The sequence below is a fragment of the Eptesicus fuscus genome, chromosome 21 (assembly GCF_027574615.1).
Source record: "Eptesicus fuscus isolate TK198812 chromosome 21, DD_ASM_mEF_20220401, whole genome shotgun sequence".
Taxonomy (NCBI): domain Eukaryota; kingdom Metazoa; phylum Chordata; class Mammalia; order Chiroptera; family Vespertilionidae; genus Eptesicus; species Eptesicus fuscus.
Window position 1 is genome coordinate 22,499,410 of NC_072493.1, and position 22,044 is coordinate 22,521,453.

Genomic DNA, 22,044 nt, shown 5'->3' on the forward strand with positions numbered 1-22,044 from the left:
CAAGAAAAGCTGTAGGCAGAGGAAGATCAGGAGAAGCCAATATTTGGAAGCAAGGAACAAAAATAAAATAAGGTTAGAGTGAAATGTTTTCTCTACTGGTTTTATTTATCAGAGATGCCACCCCCAGCCTCCAACGTTTTTTTTTTTATTATTATTATTTAATAAATTCTTATTGCCCTAACCGGTTTGGCTCAGTGGATAGAGCGTTGGCCTGTGGACTGAAGTGTCCCAGGTTCGATTCCGGTCAAAGGCATGTACCTTGGTTGCGGGCACATCCCCAGTAGAAGGTGTGCAGGAGGCAGCTGATCGATGTTTCTCTCTCATTGATGTTTCTCTCTCTCTCTATCCCTCTCCTTTCTTCTCTGTAAAAAATCAATAAAATATACATTTTTTAAATCTTTATTGTTCAGATTATTACAATTGTTTCTCCTTTCCCCCCCACCCCGCCCCGCATAGCTCCCCTTCGTCTGGTTGCCACCCTACCCTCTGCCCTTACCTCCCCCCCACTGTCCTCATCCATAGGTGTACAATTTTTGTCCAGTCTCTTCCTGCACCTTCCACACCCCTTTCTCCCTGAGAATTATCAATCCACTCCCTTTCTATGCCCCTGATTCTATTATATTCACCAGTTTATTCTGTTCCTCAGATTTTTAATTCACTTGATTTTTAGGTTCACTTGTTGATAGATATGTATTTGTTGTTCATAATTTCTATCTTTATGTTTTTCTTCTTCCACTTCTTAAAGAATGCCTCTCAGCATTTCATATAATACTGGTTTGGTGGTGATGAACTCCTTTAGCTTTTTCTTATCTGTGAAGCTCTTTATCTGACCTTCAATTCTGAATGTCAGCTTGGCTGGGTAGAGTAATCTTGGTTGTAGGTTCTTGCTATTCATCACTTTGAATATTTCTTGCCACTCCCATCTGGCCTGCATAGTTTCTGTTGAGAAATCAGCTCACAAATCATATGGGTGCTCCCTTGTAGGTAACTGTTTTTCTCTTGCTGCTTTTAATATTCTTTGTCTTTTGCTCTTGGCATTTTAATTATGATGTGTCTTGGTGTGGTCCTCTTTGGATTCCTTTTGTTTGGGGTTCTCTGCGCTTCTTGGACTTGTAAGTCTATTTCTTTCACCAAGTGGGGGAAGTTTTCTGTCATTTCTTCAAATAGGTTTTCAGTATCTTGCTCTCTCTCTTCTTCTGGCACCCCCATAATTCTGACGTTGGTACGCTTGAAGTTGTCCCAGAGGCTCCTTACACTATCTTCAACTTTTTGGATTCTCTTTTCTTTTTGCTTTCCCAGTTGAGTGTTTTTTGCTTCTTTGTATTTCAAATCTTTGACTTGATTCTTGCGTTCCTCTAGTCTGCTGTTAGGTCTCTGTATAATATTTTTTATTTCAGTCAGTGTATGTTTAATTTCTAGTTGGTCCTTTTTCATATCCTCAAGGTTCTTGTTAAATTTATTGGCCTTTTCTAGGAAATTCTTGAAAAACTTTATAACCATGGTTTTGAACTCTACATCCAGTCATTTGTTTTCCTCCATTTCTTTCATTTGTGATGTTTCTTTGGCTCCGCATTTTCACTGCTTCCCTGAGTTGGTAGGGTGGCTTTGTGTGCTAGGTGTCCTATATGGGCCAGTGGGTTGGCCTCCCAGTTACCTGAGGTGGACACTCTTGGTGCACCCCTTTGTGGACTGTGTGTACAGCCTTGTTGTAGTTAAGTCTTGATTGTTGTTGGTGTCACTGGGAGGAATTGACCTCTAGGCAATTGGCTGTGAGGACCCGCTGTGTCTATAATGGAAGAACTGCTGCGCTGGAGACACGCTTATGGGGCAGGACTTGTTTCAGTGGGGCTTTGGTGCTCACTGAGTCTGCCTCTTGAATGTGTCACTTATGGATGTGAGTAGTTGAAATCTGGTGTCGTCTCACACTGACCACTAGATACACGAGTTTCTGGATCTCCAATGGGGTGCAGGTCAGCTACTGTCTGAGGCCACCCAGCAGGAGCTACAGCGAGAACTACAGTTTTCTCCTCTTTGCTTGGGGTTTGGAGGTTTTGGAGCTGTCTGACCAGAGCTGCAGTTTGTTAGGTTAAGCTGCGATAGGGCAGGCCATTTATATGCAAAAGCCGCTGTGTGGAGCTTGGGTGGGTTTGTAGATTGTGTGGGGCAGGGTCTCAGGGAGTCACTAGGCTAGAGTGTGGCAAACAGCGATGGCTGCCAGTCAACCGTCTCTGGGTCTTTGCGTTTCCAAATCCCCGCATCCCGCGCCCCAGTGCAGTAAACAATGATTGCTGTGCGCACATCTGCAAGAAAGCCGCCCTCACTTTCCGACCCGATGGTAGACAGTCCAGCGTCTCCCCAGAAACTGGAGTTCAGAGTAATCGGGAGCTTGTCTCCCTTCGGGCTGAAAAAAGCAGCGCACCCAGTCGCCCGCCACCAGCCCCATTTGCGCGCCTCCATACCTCAGCTTTTCAGTGCTTGTGCACGTCTCAATGCTCTTTTCTCTTTCCTTCTAGTTGTAGAACTTCCACTCAGCCAGCTTTCCCGTGGTTCTGGGTGATAGACGTTTTGTCATTTAGTTGTAATTTTGAAATTGTTGTGCGAGGCAGCAGTTTAGGTGTTTACCTATGCCGCCACCTTGGTTTCTCCTCCGAGGGTTGTTTTAAAGATCAAATAAGGTAATGTACATAAACACATAGCCCAGTGCCTGTACTAAAATATTACTTACTTTTCTTTTTATTAAGAAAGACATTAAGCATATTACTTCAAGAGAATTACAAAGGGTTTCTAAAAGAAGGCTAAATAAATGACAGTGGTTCTAGGTGTGCTCTCCCTCCCAGGATCCTGTGCCATTTCCTTTCCACACTTATTCCCTACAAGCATGCATCCTCTAAACTCTAAGGGACCCCACGAGGCTTGCAACCAGGGAGCAATGTGCAGCAGCATCTTGTCCTGGGATAACCTGCTGACCCTGTCCCCAAGACTCCCTTTCTAAAATTAAAAAAATAAATAAATAAATCTTTAAAAGACTGATTCTAGCCCTGGCTGGTTGCTCAGTGGTTAGAGCACTGGCCCACAAATTAAGTTACAGGTTTGATTCTGGTTAAGGGCACATACCTAGGTTGAAGGCTCCATCCCCAGCCCCAGTCGGAGAACATACAGGAGGCAACCAATCAATGTCTCTCTCTCTCACATCAATGTTTCTCTTTCTCTCTGTCTCCCCCCATTCCCTTCCACTCTCTCTAAAAAGCAATGGGAAAAAAATATCCTTGGGTGATGATTAACAACAACAAAAAGACAGTGGTTCTAGAACCTTGCTACACACAATAAAATTACCTAATAAGCTTTAACAAAGAAAGATTAATAGAATCCTAATAAGGAAAAGGCCCAAGAGAAAAATCAATCTAGACAATTAACAGGTAAATCAGTCTCTCTCACATGTCAATCAGTGAATTTGTCTGTGTCTCTCTCTTTCTCACACACACCACACACAGAATAACTACATCATAGATACCCAAGTTTACAAGTCAGGAAAATACAAATTAAAACAAAATAGCGCCCTTGATGGTTTACCTCAGTTGGGCCTGGGGACTGAAGGGTCCCAGGTTCGATTCCAGTTAAGGGTACATGCCTATGTTGCAGGCTCGATCCCCAGTGTGGGGCGTGCAGGAGGCAACCAAGCAATGATATTTCTTTCTCATCATTGATGTTTCTATCTCTCTTCCCCTCTCCCTTCCTCTCTGAAATCAATAAAAATGTATTAAAAAATATATCATCTTCACCTAGCCATCAGGCAAAAATGAAAAACCCTGATGATATCCAGTGTCAGGTGGGGAAAACAGCACTTCCTACACTCCAATTACAGAAATACAAATCGCTAGTCATTTTGAAGGGAAATTTGATAAAATCTATAAAAACTGCAATATGCATTTTGAGACACATTCTAGATGAAGGGTACTTGTCAAAGAAGGTACTGTATTTTGCAGCGTATAAGACAACTTTTTAACCCAGGAAAATCTTCTATACGCCCAGTCGTCTTATACGCCGGAAAATACGGTAATCAAAACCCAACAAGATCACTTACTTAAAGCCCTTTGCCTACACCAGTGATGGGCAACCTTTTGAGCTTGGTGTGTCAAACTTCGCCAAAAAACTGAGCATAACTCGGGTAGTGTGTCACTTTGAGGAAAAAACATTATTTCGCAAATGTTTCATCCTCGGCATGCGGCCGCCTCAGCAGCCGTGTATCATCATAAATGGCTACACGTGTCAGTGCTGACACGCGTGTCATAGGTTCGCCATCACTGGCCTACACAGAGGGTATCCTAGGGCTGGGTATGTATGTCCGAGGCTGGGAAGGTCCCTGAGGAGCCCAGTATGCTGGGAGAGTGGTAATGCAGAGGGGGAAGCAGACTGCCTCTGAGGGAGAGCTGGACACAGACAGGCAGGCACCCAAGTCACCCAGGAGGTAAGCAGCTGCTGATCTGAAAGAGGGACAGGGGAGGAGGCATGGGTTGCTTGGGCAGCTTGGCAGGGTGCAATGGCCTTAGCAGAGACAAGCTGTCTTGGTATCTTCTTAGTGCAGGTTCCAAGACCAGAACAAGTGTGATGCATTCACCATTTTAAGGGAACTGTAGGTGATGGGAGTTGGAGGAACAGAGATGGGAGGGTGTCCATAGACTCCACAAAAGCATCCACAAGAGAACACCTCAGGATGTGCAAGCAGAGCAAGCTGAGTCAAAATTGTGCTGTTTCTGTAGCTTTTCTTCCCACAATGCCACATTCCGGTAGGAAGAGGGAGGAGTCCCAGGTGGAAAGATAGGGCTTCCCCTAGGACCTCAGGTAATCTTGTTCAAGACTGCAAAGATCACAGCCACACTCCCAACACAGGACTGCCCAATGCAGGCACTTGTCCTGTACAAACACTGGCAATGGGGCCAAATACTAGGGAGAAAAAGCAAAGATGGGGCACATGTGTGTACACACATGTATACCTCTCTACATGTATATGCTTTATACGGACATATCTATATTTTGATTAAAATGTAAAGTGCAAAATGGTTTGGAAACAATTTAGCTGGCTATCAAAAGAGGAATGGTTAAATACAGCAAGTATGCCATTATATTTACCCATGAAAAAGACTGAAAGTAGAAGAGGGTACAAAGAGTTTCAACATACATTAAGTTATATTTGCAAATAAGACAGTAGGTTGAAATTTGCATAAAAGCTCCATGTAAATGAATATGTATAAAAGCTCTGAAAAGAGTCTGCAAGTTCAGAGCCTACACAGGTCACAGAGGCCTCCCAGAAGAGAGGAAGTGGGGCTGGAGAAGAATGCAACGGAATTTTTTTTTTCTTAATGCTCCATGACCCTACATGTTGTTACCCTTTACAGTTATTACTTTTTTAAATATATTTTTATTGATTTCAGAAAGGAAAGGAGAGGAAGACAGAGATAGAAACATCAATGATGAGAAAGAATCATTGATCGGCTGCCTCCTACACGCCCCACACTGAGAATCAAGTACACAACCTGAGCATGCGCCTGACCGGAATTCTAACATTGACCTCCTGGTTCATAGGTTGACCCTCAACCACTGGGACACACAGGCCGGGCAGTTATTACTTTCTGTAAGTGAAAAAGAATAAGAAAAAAGGAAGCTGAAAAGCACAGAGTTCAGACCCTACTCTAACCCCCTCAATTGCGGCCACTGTAGGTGGAGTTGCCCAGGGAATTCTGCTTATGACCAGGTTTGACACACACGGACTCAGAAAACATCTCCTGAAGAAAAAAGAGACCCATGAGATCGCTTCGCACTTCTCAAGAGGAATTAATCTCATAGATACATCAAATACTCAGTTAAGTATTTCACCAATGAGTTACCATATTAGAAGATGTACTTACACAATTTTAGCACTGTCTTCACAAAAGTCAAAGTGTAATGTAACAGGTTTTGTGCAATACAGTCTGAATTTTTTCGCTCTGTAGGGAAGCTGCATAAAAGTTTCTACTGCAACTCGGATGCTTTAACAGTGAAACAGAAATAGTTCAATTATAAAGAAAATTATATATAATATTTCTTTAAAGTACACCAATATAATTAATACACAACATAAAAACAAAACACAAAAACCCATTATTTCTCTTTCTAATATAGCCACTAACAGCAAGAAATACTTGGAGACATTTGCCAAAGGTGACGAACACCAGTACTTGGGCAAGGGAGAGGGGGGATCGCACTCTTTTTATGTATAAAGCGCAGATACACATATAGTACATACACAGGTATTCAGTATAACTGATGTTAAAATTTCATGGCATGGCCCGACTCAGTGGACTGAGCGTTTTCCCATGGACCAAGAGGTCGCTAGTTTGATTCCAGGTCAGGACACATTGCGGGCTCAATCCCCAGTAGGGGGCATGCCGGAAGCAGCTCATCAATGTTTCTCTCATCAGTGTTTCTCTCTCTCTCTCCCTCTCCTTCCCTCTTTGTAAAATCAATAAAAACATATACTTTTTAAAAATTTCATGGCATGGGAGTGGGGAGAGATTAGAAAAATGTCTCGTGAGGTTCCTTACATTGAAAAATAATGATCAAACTTGGGAGCAAATTTTATTTAAGATTTTTAAGTATCAGCCCTGGCCAGTTGGTTGAGCTTCATCCTGATACGCCAAGGTTGCAGGTTTGATCCCTGGTCAGGGAACATACAAGAGTGGACCAATGAATGCATCAGTAAGTGGAACAACGAATCAATGTTGTCTCTCTGTATCTCTGTCTCTCCTTCGAGCGCGCGCGCTCTCTCTCTCTCTCTCTCTCATCAATAAATTTAAAAATTTTTAAAGATTTTTAAGATATTTAAGTATCAATTTCAATACACAACCAGAATTACCTTAAAGTTTCTATAAATGAGATGTTTTCATAGGTAGTGTTTGCCAACTCTGCACAAAAGAGCTGAAAGGACTGAGATTTGATAAGTTGCTCAACATTCTTTCTTTACCTTCTTCCAGGTAAACGACAGGCTTGAAAACACCATTTCAACACACACTGGTTCTGAAGATGCCGCATGGACAGTCTAGGCACCTTCTGTCTCAGTTCAGAAAACGGTGGCGGCATTAACTGCCCCTCAAGGCCTCCTTGTGCTCTATTTAATCATATGATTCTCTTGCCCAAAACAAACTAAACTTAAAATTCCAAACACTAAAAGACAACATCCCCCAAAAGTTCAACACAACAGGTGTGTGTGTTTTTAACAATTATAAAGTTGCAAACCACAAGCTAGAAATGCATCCTTTTTTTTTAAAATTCCCAATGTCTGATACCCCCTTCTGCCACAGCATTCTTAAGATAATTCAATCAGATAAACCTCTTATTGCAGTTGAAATCTATTTGGTGCTTCTCTTTTGGAAGAAGAGTCCTCATATTTATTTGTTAAACTGATATCCTCTTACTCTGGGATGGGAAACCATGGGAAAATTACCATAAACACTTATTGACAGTATTTTCTCATGAACTGTGACATGTGGCCCTGGAATCAGTGAGGGTTCCTTCTGGCCAGGGGCACCTAGGAGATGCAGAGCACCTGCCCTTTCCAGGAAAGGAGGTGGGAGGAGGCTGGAGCTGCCTGCTGAGTCTTCATTCTGGCTACTTGCTCCGACACTCACTGCCACGTAGAACTGAACGGAACCTGAAGTCTTCAAGAAGGCTGCCCTGCCCTTCTTGAAGAAGGAAAAAAAAAACCCTCCAGCTTACAACCTCTATCCCCTTACTTTGAACATTGGCACACTCCTTTAAAACTGGCATTTGTCTCCTTAAAGAGCATAAGGCAAAAAAAGTCATACGTACTTTTTCGATTTCACTGGAATGTACTTGGCAAAATCCACAAGGAAACATTCTGCCAGGTAATGGTCTGCTGAACATACAATTGACTTAATGACAGCCCTGCACCAGCACTTGAGTTCCTGACAATAAACCACACAAACCTACAAAATGAAAACTTCAGCGTTAACATCTCTAGCCATTTAATGGGAGTCTAAAAGGTACTCTCAACATCATCTCAGCCTACATTTCACCTTTAAGAAGAGGAAAGAGATTCAAGGAGGCTGACCCTGCCTAAGCTGGACACTGCTTGTCAGTGAAAGAATCTCATTAAAGAACACAGGACACTGAATTCTAGTTCGTTATTTTTCTTACTACAATGCTTTTGACTGCTTACAGGACAATTTAAAGAAAGGCTTCTTAAACCAAAGCTTAAGAAATGAAACCTCAACCCCAGGTTATCTTCCCCATTTTCTCCCGTGGCTTTTACTGCCCTCTGACACTTGTTTACGACGTAACACACCTGTACGTCAGCTCTGTGATGTGGATTTTTGTCTGTTTAGTTTATTGCCATACTCCCAACACCTAGAACAGTGTTTGGCCTGTACTAAAGTCTTCAAAAACGACTTGTTGAGTGACTTGTTCAGTGGCAGTTGATTGGAGCATTATCCCATGCATCAAAAGATTGTGGGTTTTATCCCTGGTCAGAGTGTATAAGGGAGGCAACCAATAGAATTTTCTCTCTCTCTCTCTCTCTCTCTCTCCATTCATTTCCTCCCTCCCTTCCTCTCTCTAAAAATCAATTTTAGCCCGGCTGGTGTGGCTCAATGGTTAAGCGTCGACCTATTAACCAGGAGGTCATGGTTCGATACCCAGTCAGGGCACATGCCCAAGTTGTGGGCTCATCCCCAGTATGGGGTGTGCAGGAGGCAGCCAATCAATGATTCTCTCTCATCATTGATGTTTCTATCTCCTTCTCCTTTCCTCTTTGAAATTAATAACATTTTTGAAAAATAAAAATCAATTTTAAAAAATGTCCTTGGGTGAAGATTAAAATATTAATAATACATTTAAAAAAAAATAAATGTCTGTAGTCCCCTTTTAGGGAAACTAACCTGCTGAATGGACAGGCCTTGGCATCCTGGCTGTCCCACAAGACTGCCAGGCCACAAGTGACTCAACGGCAATCCACAGAAAGGCAAACAAAATGTAAAGTGGCCCAGTGGGGACAGCTGTGTCCAGCAAGGAAGAAGTGGGCCAACTGAGAATCTACCCTCAGGAATTAAAAGTTGGAAAATATACTGCAGCCATTCTGCAAAACGCAAATAATTCAAGACATATTCTGCCAAAGGATGGAGGTTGCCTCTGTTTAATTCTTAAGTCAAAGTAACTTGTAGGAATGGTATGAATAGATACTAATTCACACAGCCAGTTAACTTTGAAATTGTGGTATATTAGGGTTTCCACTAGCCAAAAATGGAATAAGTTAGGCATCAAAAACAATGATTATAACTGATTAATATATTAAAAGCCATGAGTTCAATACAGTATTTAAAAAATAAAAAAGAGCCCTAACCAGTTTGGCTCAGTGGATAGAGCATCGGCCTTCGGACTGAAAGGTCCCAGGTTCAATTCCAGTCAAGGGCATGTACCTTGGTTGCAGGCACATCCCCAGTAGGGGGCGTGCAGGAGGCAGCTGATCGATGTTTCTCATCGATGTTTCTGGCTCTCTCTCCCTCTCCCTTCCTCTCTGTAAAAAATTAATATTAAAAAAAAATAAAAAAGAGAAACAAAACACCCTGTGGACACCAATGTAGATAACTAGGCACAAATCACTATGCTGAAAACTGATAATGGAAAGAATCAAATAATGTTCCTAACTGTCCAGGATAAACTGTATTATGTCAGAGTGGCCGAACAATCCTAACACGAGGGAACATTCTCTGCAGAACTCCAGCTCGTGAACACAGAAGGAATGTGAAAACAACCAATTTGCAAGCTTAAATGAAAGCATTGATTGGGGCCGTGGTAATCACTGGATGGTACAACCATGACATGAAAAACTGATGGCACCACCGAAGGGGAGCGCTCAGGCTGTCGCCATCTAAATCCACTGGTCAATCTTAGCATCACCAAAAGTGATATTATCTCCCAATTCAATACAAGATGAAGCTCATAGTACCAATCGTTTCAGGGGATCGGGGGCAAGTGACCCTAAATCTAAGCAAAGCTTTATGTTTAACTATTGGACCACAGAAAATAGAGGGTATACAGAGGGAAAGTTCACACCACCACCACTAGGAAACAATCAGGCTATCCAAAACGTGGAGTGTTTCTTTTTAATATGGAGTATTTTTTTTGTAGTTTAATTTCATTTTATTGTTTCAAGTATTACAAATAGTAGTACATGTCTCCTTTTTTCCCCTCATTGACCTTCCCCCAGCCTCCCCCACCCCCCAGCACATGCCCTACCCCACCCCCCAGTGTCTTGCGACAATTGGTTATGCTTATATGCATGTATACAAGTCCTTTGGTTGATCTCTTACCTCTCCCACCCCACTTCTCCCCAGGCTTTCCGCTGTAATTTGAAAGTCTGTTTGATGCTTCTCTGCCTCCGTATCTATCTTTTTGTTCAGCAGGTTATAATGTTCTTTATTATCCATGAGTGAAATGATGTGGTATTTTTCTTTCACCAACTGGCTTATTTCACTTAGCATAATGCTCTCCAGTTCCATCCATGATGCTGCAAATGGTAAGAATTCCTTCTTTTTTATAGCAGCATAGTATTCCATTGTGTAGATGCACCATAGTTTTCTAATCCATTCATCTGCTGATAGGCATTTAGGCTGTTTCCAAATCTTAGCTATTATAAATTGCGCTGCTATGAACATAGTGGTGCATATATTCTTTCTGAATGGTGGTTTCTGTTTTCTTGGGATATATTCCTAGAACTGGTATTACTAGGTCAAATGGGAGTTCCATTTTTAAATTTTTGAGAAAACTCCATACTGTTCTCCACAGTGGCTGCACCAGTCTGGATTCCCACCAGCAGTGAAGAAGGGTTCCTTTTTCTCCGCATCCTCACCAGCACTTGTCATTTGTTGATTTGTTGATGATAGCCGTTCTGACAGGTGTGAGATGGTACCTCATTGTTGTTTTGATTTGCATCTCTTGGATGATTAGTGACTTTTAGCATGTTTTCATATGTCTCTTGGCTTTCTGAATGTCCTCTTTCAAAAAGAGTGATGGTCATTCACTTCCTCTACTGTTCTGTTTGACATGCCTGTTTCCTGTCAGGTAGTCGGGTAGTCAGGACAGTATTGAAGTTCCCTGTGTTCCACTGCTCCTTTGTGTCGTAGGTCACAATCTTGTTTTCAAGCAGGCAGTATTTCTTCTTTGTTTCTCAGCCTGCCTGTGGTTGTATTTACACAAGAGTCAATTTGTGATTCAACCCCTGGGTGGCAGTGTTTCTGGATTGACATATGGGGGTATAAGTCTTCCCTACCCAGTATTTACAATTTGTTTTCCCTGCTGCACTTAATACTGGTTTGGAGGTATGGACAGCCCCAGAGCTGGGTTTTTTTATCATTTCTCCCTGCTCTAATCCCAGGTTCCACAAAAACAACTTTCCCCTGCAGTCTCTGAGAATGTTTTTAATTGGGTGATCCTATGTACTGGGCTTAGTAATCAAAAGCAAGGATTTAAAGAGAAAAGAGTCAGAGTAAGTGCACAAACTCATGACTTTTTCGCCCCACCACTGCGCGCAACTCTGCTTATGTCTCTGTGCACGTCTTCTCTGCCCCCTGCCCTCCTGCACAGCACAGCACAGCCAGTTTACTGGTAAAGCTTCAGGCTGCCTTTTTGTGCCCAGCCCAGCTAATGCGTTGATTTCTAGAGTTCCCTTCTATCAGCAGCCCTAAAACATTCGCAGACTACACTGGCCCCAATGGCCACCAATTTTGTGAGGCGCAGACTTCCTCTGAACCTCTAGATCCTGCTGCGCATTTCTCCCTCCAGCCTGGATCGCAGACCTCACCTTTCTCTGGGCGAAATCTGACCTTCCTGTGAGAAGGTGCAGAGCTCATCCAAGTCTGTGTATTCGCGCTGCTTGAAACCCGGTATTTGTGGGTTCGCAGCTGGTCTCTAGCTGTTGTGGTTGTAGAGTTCCAGGAGGTATCCGATTCTTCCCGATTGAAGGTAAGGCTCGGCTTCTGATCAAAGCCACTCTCCCCTTCAAGGTGGCGCGGTCTCTGTGGCAGAGCCAGTCGCTCCGGGAGAGATTTCAGCAGCAGTGGAGGCGGACCAGTCAGGGGAGCCCGGTTCGGCAGTCCCCAACAGTCCCTTGGAATACAGCTGTCCCTCACTCACAAATAGGCACTCCCCGTACGTCCACACTCTCTCCTTTCGTTCTCTCATTCATATACTATCTTGCAGCCTGCCTTCCCATCGCAGCCATCTTAAAAAATTAAAATTGTTTATAATTTTTCTCATAAAGAGTTTATAAATCTTTTCCTATCATGCTATTAGAAAAATTCAAACTTTTCTGAGAAATAACTGATCTGTAGACAGAATCAGACAACAGGATTTGGAATTGAGGCTACAAGAAAGCAAGGAAAGACAATGATTTAGGGTAAGAAAAACAAAGCAGCACAAGTTGACCAAAGTCATACGCAAACTACAAGGGAGGCGTCAACCCTAGACTGCAAACCCTCATACCCTCTTTGCTGAGGTGCTGACACCTGTGATAAATCTAGAACAGTGATGGGCAACCTTTTGAGCTTGGTGTGTCAAACTTCGCCAAAAAACTGAGCATAACTTGGGTAGTGTGTCACTTTGAGGAAAAAACTAACTCCAAGACTCTAGTCGCAAATGTTTTATCCTCGGCATGAGGCCACGTGTCATCAGAAATAGCTACGCGTGTCAGTGCTGACATGCGTGTCATAGGTTCGCCATCACTGATCTAGAATAATCCCTCTGGTCTCAAGAGGGTGGACCCAATGCCTGAATTTACGTAACAGTCCATCTCCTGTGTCCCATATGACCCTATACAACTGCCATGTTCCATGATTAACCTAAATCTTGTGCAACCAAAAGAACTTAACACAAGGCAATGATTACAAGCAATAGAATACTCCAAAACCTTTTATCATCTTAGTTGCCAAAATATTCTATATATATTTTTTTTTTAAATATATTTTATTGATTTTTTACAGATTTTTTACAGGAAGAGAGAGGGATAGAGAGTTAGAAACATCGATCAGCTGCCTCTTGCACACCCCCTACTGGGGATGTGCCCGCAACCAAAGTACATGCCCTTGACCGGAATTGAACCTGGGACCCTTGAGTCCGCAGGCCAACGCTCTATCCACTGAGCCAAACCGGTTTCGGCCAAAATATTCTATATTTTGAGTACTATTTTAAGAGATGGTGCTTAAAGCACATTTAGATACATACCTGCCCTTCTTCCAACATTAATGGTTTTATTTTGATGTCTTGACGCATGCTATTATAGAAGTCATTCATGGCATTATTTAGTTTTTGGTAGTCAGCTTCATGATCTAAAAAGGGACTATTCCCTTTTATAATAACCCAGAAGCAACCTGGATCTTCAATCTGTAAAATTTTAAGACAAACAAAATAATGCATGATTTTAAAGTAGAACCACAAAATAATAAAACTTAGAATCACAATGACTGTTTCTAATTTAAGTGATCGAACAAATTCTTGATAAGCACCTGTCTTAAATAGTCAGACCAAAGATAAAAGACCCTCAATATACATGCATATCAAATCATCATGTTGTACACCTTAAACTTATACAAAGTTACAGTTAATTGCCTTTCAATAAAGCTGGGAAAAAAAGATAAAAGACACAAAAATAAAATCTAAAACATGTCACCAATAATATGTAATTCTTTATTATGTATTGTGACTCAAAAAGCAGAGATCAATGTCCTTGAGCTCCTGTATTTTGAAAATATCCATAATAAAATGTAAAAGCAAGGTTCAGACAATATTTTTAGTATCCTATGTCTTTCATAAGAAAGAGAGGAAATACCCCAGCTGATGTGCTCAATGGTTGAGCATTGACCTATGAACCCGGAGGTATTGGTTCGATTCCTGGTCAGGGCTCATGCCTGGTTGTGGGCTTGATCCCCATTAAGGGATGTGTAGAAAGCAGCTGACCAATGATTCTCATCATTGATTTTCTCTCTCTTTCTCTTTCTCTTTTTTCCTTCCTGTCTAAAATCAATAAAAATATGTTATTTTTAAAAAGAAAGAGGAAATATACATTCTGCTCATGTCCAAAGAAATAAAGAAGGTAGATAACAAATACAAACCAAATACAAATTATTACCTACAGAGGAAGCCAGAAGTGGGATACAAAAGGACAGAGATGAAAGTCGGATTTCTCTGAATGCATCTTGTTATCTTAGAAACTAGGATTTTCACTATTAAAGGTACAAATATAAAATGAAAAATTAAATTTGAATTGAAAATAATAGGAACTTATTTATGTACTTATCTTATTTGTCTATTTCCTAAACCCTCCTCCTAAAAACAATGACATCCCAAGATTTGGCTTCTAGGTACCAGGTGGCAGGAATACAGGTGTTCGAATTAGTCTTCTTTCTACATTTACATGCAGCTTTCTCAGGAACTCTCCCCAGTCCAGGTGGTGCAGAGAAGCTACAAACTCAAGCAGAAAGCCACAGTCTGTGGCTGGAGGAGCCAGAGAACAAAGTATGGACCTGCCAGGGCAGCTATAATTAAGGGGAGAAATTCTGAAGAGCCACAGAGGGAGAGCCCTAAAGTCTGCATCAGAAAACCCCCAACCCTTGGCAGAATTTCGAAGGTAAGACTCTAAGGAGTCCAGAGAAAAGCAGCATTGGAAGATTGAAAGAAATAGTTTTACTAGTATAGCTGCTGCTCATGAGAACTGTAGAACTCTCAGCACACAGACTTGTCTCAACCTCTGCACTAAGAGGCCACCCAAACTCTAGTGTGCCTGCCAGGAGAATTTGTTTGTTCTGGCCAACACCTGACAAATGCCGTTGACCTCCCTTTACTAAAGGGCTTACAGTTGTGAACCCTTCCCATCCCTTTGAGATATGTGTAACCCCAGAACCAGCTCAAATTGGCCTTGTCCTGTTTATAATTAGATGCTGAGTTGTTTTTCAGGAATAACCTGTCATGTAACCAAAGCAAGCTCACAGGAGAGAATTTTGACCTTCTACAACACCCAGAACTGCACTGGAGCGTGTTCTCAGTGGTTAGAGCATCGGCCCATGCACCAAAGGGTCGCAGGTTCGATTCCTGATCAAGGGCACATACCTGGGTTGCTGGTTCAATACCTGACCCCAGTCCGGGCATGTGCAGGAAGCAACCAAACTATGTGTCTCTCTCACGTCAATGCTTCTCCCTCTCCCCGCCCCCCCCGCCCCACTTCCACTCTCTCTAACAATCAATGGAAAAAAATACCTTCAGTAAGGATATTTTAACCCAAATAAGTAAGTAAGTAAGTAAGTAAATAGCAGGCAGAATCAAAGCCCCCAAGTACCCAAAGAGCTGGGACTTGAATGGAATTGGATCACCAGAATCCTTTATTTATTTTTGTTAATCCTCACCTGAGGATCTTTTTCCCACTGATTTTTAGAGAGTGGAAGGGATGGAGGGAAGCGAGAGACACACATTAATTGGTTGCCTCCTTGCACACGCCCCAAGCAGGGCCAGGAATCGAACCTGTAACCCAGGTACATGCCCTTGACCAGGAATTGAACCTGCAACCCTTCAGTGTACTGGCTGCACTCTATCCACTGAGAACACCGGCCAGGGCTCCTGCCTTTTTAGAGCCAAATAATATTCCATAGAATGTATCTTCCAAATTTTGCTTGCCCATTCATCTACTGATGGACATGTGAGGAAAAATATTTCATCTATGTAAAAGCTAAATTAATCTGGAAAACAACAACTGGTATTACTAGTACACCACACTTGGGGAAATAAATACTCCTATATTGTCTATATATTTTGCTCAGTGTGAGCATGGTTAAGAGCAGGAAGTTGGAGGCAGACCAAAGCTGAGGGGGTAGATAAAAAGGTTCCTGAATCCAATTAAAAGAGAAAGGTTCCTAAGTTCAAGGCAGTTTAAGTCTAGCTCCTCCTGCCAGAGTTCTACGCTGATGGATTAGCATGTGGCAGCATCTGTACCCCTGGAAGAGTCTTATCTTTACGTGTGTGTGTTTATTGACTTCAGAGAGAGGAAGGGAGGGGGAAAGAGAGTTAGGAACACCAATGATGGAGAGAGAATCATCCATTGGCTGTCTCCTGCACGCTCACAACCCGGGCATGTGCCCTGACCGGAATCCCAGTGACCTCCTGACGCTCAGTGCTTGAGCCGTATGGGCCAGGCAAGCCCTATCTTTCTAAGGAGAAATCATACTAATCTATTTAGGACGATGGTAGAGAAGTTTGCCAGATGGATCTGAAACCCCTAAAAGTCTCAGAGCAAATCCTGTCAGAAACAGCTACTTCAAATGTTTATGAATCTCAATTCATATAAAATAACATGACATAAAATAGGAATGTAAAGTTTGGGGTTTTTTTTTAAATCCCATCATTTGCTATGGCCCTCTCCTCTGCCCACTGAAATATGATTTTTTTTTAAAAACAACAACATAGTTTATATTTCTTTTTTTCCCAGGAACCGAAACCCGCCCCTTTGCTCTGGTTTATAAACTCCTTCCTCCAAGTAACACGGTGAACACAGCACGCCTTCCCAAGTCTCTTGCATCGCCAAGGTACACTCACCTGACTCAGAGACTGAGAAACGGCAGCTGCCCACCCCACTCAGCAGGCTTCTCTTGGGGTGAGCCCCCACCGCGACGCGCACCCCCGACCCTCATCCCAGCTCCAAGGATGCGGGCGCGCGCCGGGTAAGAAGTGGCCGCCGGAGCAGGAGGTGCGAGCCGGCAGGAGTCACCACCCATGGAGACCAAACGCAGGTGTGAGGGGCTGGGAGTGAAGGGAGTTTCCGGTCACCCCCCGCCCCTGTCCATCGGGGGCAGTGACCCCCCTGGAGAGGACCCAGGTCGGGAGAACAGGGCAGGGTCCCCGTATCCACCGACCAGCGCGTGCAGGAGCGCTCAAACCAGCGCGGACCCGGGCGGGGTGTGTGGGAGAGCAGTCCGGCCCGCACCCTAAGGTTCCGGATTAGTAACTGCTGGCCACGCCCATTCACCTGAATTTCGGAAAAACGGCGAATCACTCTCCGGCTGTGTCCTCAATAGTGCATGGGACTCGGCTGCGCTAACATGCCGGGTGGTTCTCCTTAAAGAATCCAGGGCCACAGCCGGCACCCCCGCCCGCGGTCACACGCCGCGTCCCCGCCAGAAACCTGCAGGGGAGGCTTCGCGCTCGGGCTTCGCGCTCGCTCACCTTCAGCACCAGCACCTCGAGCATCTTCCCAGCGCCTCGCTGCACCCCGCGGGTTCGCCCTGGGACGGTAACACCGCGGTCACGGCCGCGCCCCTTTCCGGGTCTCCGTCGCGAGTCACTCGGAGTAAACTTGGGGGACAAAAGCGGAGTCTCTAGGAGTGCCCGCCTCCGCCCTCCGTGGGGGTCGCGCCTCCTCCCCGTTCGCCGCCTCAGACTCCGCGCGCCCCGCTCCGGACCCCACTTCCACCCCCCACTCCCGCGTCTCAGCCCCGCAGCCCCGGCCCGCCACGCACCACAGGCGACGCGCTCTGTCCTCCAACCCGGACGCCGCGGGCGCGCTTGGGGCTCCCGCACCGCCCCCGCCGCTCCAGCCTCGAGACTCCAAGAAACCACGTGGTGCGCCAACGGCGCGCACAACGGCAGGTCGGCGCCCAGCGCACTTCGGCCCCGCGCCCGCGCCCACGCGGAGGGGCGGGGCGGGGCGGGGCCAGACGCAGGAGGCGGGGCTGCTAGCCCGTAAGGGTCAGGCCTCACGCGGTTCAAGGGGTCACGGACCTTCATCAAGGGTCTAGTAGGGACTCGTACATTCACCAAGGGGCAGAGTGGCCGCTTGCGGGCCGAATTAGTTCATGGTTGACTCCCAGAAGGCCCTCTGACTCCCTCTTAGCCACCCTTCACCTCCCATCCTTGGGATAAGGGAGAATCACGACTAGCCACTGATGCCTGGTATGTAGGAGCCTGTGGGCAACATCACCCCACCTCCTACCTCTCCTCCTTCTGGAAAGGCCCTCCTTCCTGATTTTTGTTCCACCTGGCCCTCCACCGTCAGGATATCCCAAATTTTGGTCATCAAGGGTCACAAACTACAGCATCATGAGCCAGGTTCTTCCCCAGATGTGTATTTTTTATTATTATTATTATTATTATTGTTATTATTATTATTATTTTGCTATGTTAAGGCACCACAGAGTTCTCAAACTTTGAACACTTAGAAGCCTGAAAATTGGGACTCGGAGAATGGGTCTCAGAATTAGATGAGGTCATACTATATGAAACTAAGGACATCCAAGAAGCACTCAGCTTTTCTTACTACCTCAGGAATAACCCAACGAACACTTGAATAAGCCAACCAACAAGAAAAAAAGTGAAAGAACATTTCTTAACTATTGAAGGAACCATAGCTAAAAAAAAAAAAAAAAAAAAGTGATGGGCCTAAGTGGTTTTGCAGATGAATTATTTAATATTTCAATTGTGAAAAAAACAATTTCTTAAGTCCTAGTGCTGGAATCAACAAGAAGGCAACAGATTGCACCACTTCAGAAAGAGCATGTCAGTTGTGAGGTTATATATTTGGGAAACAGAATGTTCACATAAGCATCCAATTGGAAAAGTAAGCATGATTTCACAAGATCGGGCAAACCTCACGTTTGTAGTCTCAGGCAGGAGAGCTAGAAAGGAGAGGTGTGCTGACTTCCAGTCAGGAGGAAAAAGCTGCTACCTAAGTGAAGCTCACCTATTGCTGAATGGGGCTAACCAGGCCTACTCCCAACAGTCACCTGGCAGGGCCAAGTCACCTGAAAGCTTAGACCTTGTCAAAAAGAGATGAGAAACCACCAGATCTGATTTAAATGGAGGTTCCAGAGACAGCTCCCAAGCCCTACAGAAGATGCAGAATACAGCCTTCTCCCAGCTCTTAGTGTAGATCAGTGTTTTTTTCTTTTGACTAGAACCCATGCTACAATATGGTGCTTCCCAAACGTTTCCACAACACAGCTCACAGGAAATGGAAATATTTAGACCTCACACAGGGATGAAGAGTCAAGATTGTTGAAATGGGAGCTCACTAACCTGGGGCTCCAGTCACCTAATCATCCCCTTAAGGCTGAAGGGGGTCAGTATCTGATCCTGTAACTAGTCCCCCTACCCCCAACAAGTCGTGGGAAGCATTTTTAAAGAAATTACTCTGACGATATAACCGTGGTAAACATATAGCATCCAATATAGGAGCACCATTTTATTTATATATATATATATATATATATATATATATACACACATATTTATATTTTTATATATATATATACATATATATTTATATGTATATATATATATATATAAATTCTAGAGGACATTAAGGGAGAGATCAACCACAATGCAGACATAGGAGGGGATGATTTCACTGGTTAGATCTTCCAGACAAAAAATTAACAAGGAAACAGTGACTCTAAAGCAGTGGTTCTCAACCTTTCTAATGCCGTAACCCTTTAATACAGCTCCTCATGTTGTGGTGACCCCCAACCATAAAATTATTTTCGTTGCTACTTCATAACTGTAATTTTGCTACTGTTATGAATCGTAATGTAAATATCTGTGTTTTCCTATGGTCTTAGGCTCTACAGCAGCGGTTCTCAACCTGTGAGTTCTGAACCTATGAATATTGTACCAGCCTTGCATCCCTGGAATAAATCCCATTTGGTCATGGGGTATGATTTTTTGTTAACATATTGCTGGATCCGATTTGCTAATATTTTATTGAGGATTTTAGCATCTATGTTCATCAAGTGATTTTGGCTTGTAATTCTTTCTTTTAGTGTCTTTATCTGGTTTTGGAATTAGGATAATGCTGGCCTTATAAAAAGAACTTGGAAGTGTTCCTTCCTCTTGGATTTTTTGGAATAGTTTGAGAAGTATGGGTGTTCTTTGAATGTTTGATAAAACTCCCCTGTGAAGGCATCCAGACACGGGCTTTTGTATGCTGGGAGTTTTTTCATTACTGCTTCTATTTCATCAGTTATTATTAGCCTAGTCAGGTTTTCTGATTCTTCCTGATTCAGTATTGGGAGATTGTATTTTTTCTATGAATTTGTTCATTTCATCCAAATTGTCCAGCTTGTTGGCATATAGTTGTTCTCAATCACAACCCACAGGTTGAGAACCGCTGCTGTAGATCCTAAGACCATAGGAAAACACAGATATTTACATTACAATTCATTAACAGTAGCAAAATTAGTTATGAAGTAGCAATGAAAATAATTTTATGGTTGGGGGTCACCACAACATGAGGAACTGTATTAAAGGGTCATGGCATTAGAAAGGTTGAGAACCACTGCTCTAAAGGACACACTGGAACAGATGGATTTAATTGATATTTATAGAACATTTCACCCCAAAGCTGCAGAATATATATTCTTCTCAAGTGCACATGGATCATTCACAAAGATAGACCACATGGTAGGACACAAAACAAGTCTCTGCAAGTTCAAGAAGATTGAAATCCTATCAAGCATCTTCTCAGATCACAGTGGAATGACATTAGAAATCAACTACAGTAGCCCTAACCGGTTTGGCTCAGTGGACAGAGCGTCAGCCTTCGGACTGAGGGGTCCCAGGTTCGATTCCCGTCAAGGGCATGTACCTTGGTTGCAGGCACATCCCCGGTAGGGGGTGTGCAGGAGGCAGCTGATTGATTTTCTAACTCTCTATCCCTCTCCCTTCCTCTCCGTAAAAGTCAATAAAATATATATTTAAAAAAAAAAGAAAAATCAACTATAGTAAAAACACTCAAACTCATTAAGGCTAAATAGCATGTTATTAAAACAATTAATGGGTTACAAACAAGATCAAGAAAGAAATAAAAAACTTTTGGGAAACAAATGAAAATGAACACACAACTACCCAAAATTTCTGGGACACAGCAAAAGCAGTCCATAGCACTACAGGCTATGAACAAGAAAACAAGAAAAATTAATAAAAAACTATTTAGCCCTACAACTTAAAGAACTAGAAGGAGAACAACAAGAAAATCCCAGAGTAAGTAGAAGGAAGGAAATAATAAAGATTGGAGCAAAAATAAATAGCATAAAGACTAAAACAAAAAGATAGGTTTACACTTGTGAGTATACAAACATTTATTCTTATGTTATTTATTATTGCATTATTTTTAATATTGTTATTAACCTACTTTTGCCCACCCCTGTGTAGTGGCTTATATAAAATAGAAGTGTATTTTCTTTCACATAACAAGCAAGAGGTGAGTAGTCCGAGTCTGGCAGGCAGGTATGCCTTAACATCTGGCTTCTATCTCTAGGTCCAAGGTAGCTGCTCTAATTGTCACCATTTCCAATCAGTGAGATAGAAAATAGAGGGCAAACAATTTCATTTTCAAAAAATGTGACTTGGAAGTTGCTTACATCACCCAAGGGGAAAGGAGAGTCTGAAAACAAGTACTAAGGGACTCTAACATCTGAAAGTGTTTGAAAAGAAGAAATTAAGGCGGCCAGATGAGGAGTGGCTGAGGGGGAGCAAGGAGGCGTGGAAAACTGTCAAATTTGCAGAGAGGTTGAAAAATATAGAGGTTTGCCGAAACCGGTTTGGCTCAGTGGATAGAGCGTCGACCTGCGGACTGAAAGGTCCCGGGTTCGATTCTGGTCAAGGGCATGTACATGGGTTGCGGGCACATCCCCAGTAGGAGGTGTGCAGGAGGCAGCTAAACTCAAGATAAAAGTAAAACAGACCAAAGAATAATCCAACACTCCCCTATACTAGTACACTCACTTTGATGCATCAGCATATTAAAAATGCACCTGGAAAGCTGATGAATATTCTGCTGAAACCTCCCCTAAGATTCTTGCCTGCAGAAAAAAAAAAAAAAAGGATAAAAAAATCCTCAGGACAAAGACTCAACAGGCTCACTCTAGAGCAGCGGTTGCCAACTGGTCGTCGGCAGACCACTGGTGGTCCGTGAGGTCCGAAAGGTTGGTGCCTGCTGCTCTAGGGCACTCCCATGCCCCT

At 43.3% G+C, this 22,044-nt stretch overlaps 1 protein-coding gene across 1 annotated transcript in view; it reads right to left on the reverse strand.

The window, feature by feature from the left end:
- TDRD12 (tudor domain containing 12) overlaps nt 1-17,577 on the reverse strand; it is a 99,955-nt gene extending 82,378 nt beyond the window's left edge. Inside the window, exons 1-5 of the mRNA XM_054710540.1 lie at nt 17,547-17,577; nt 17,254-17,382; nt 13,270-13,428; nt 7,843-7,979; nt 5,904-6,023 (exon numbers count right to left, since the gene is read on the reverse strand). Coding sequence (XP_054566515.1) covers nt 5,904-6,023; nt 7,843-7,979; nt 13,270-13,428; nt 17,254-17,277 — 440 coding nt within the window. The 5' untranslated portion in view covers nt 17,278-17,382; nt 17,547-17,577. The remainder of the gene's footprint in view (nt 1-5,903; nt 6,024-7,842; nt 7,980-13,269; nt 13,429-17,253; nt 17,383-17,546) is intronic.
- Nucleotides 17,578-22,044: the final 4,467 nt, after the last annotated feature.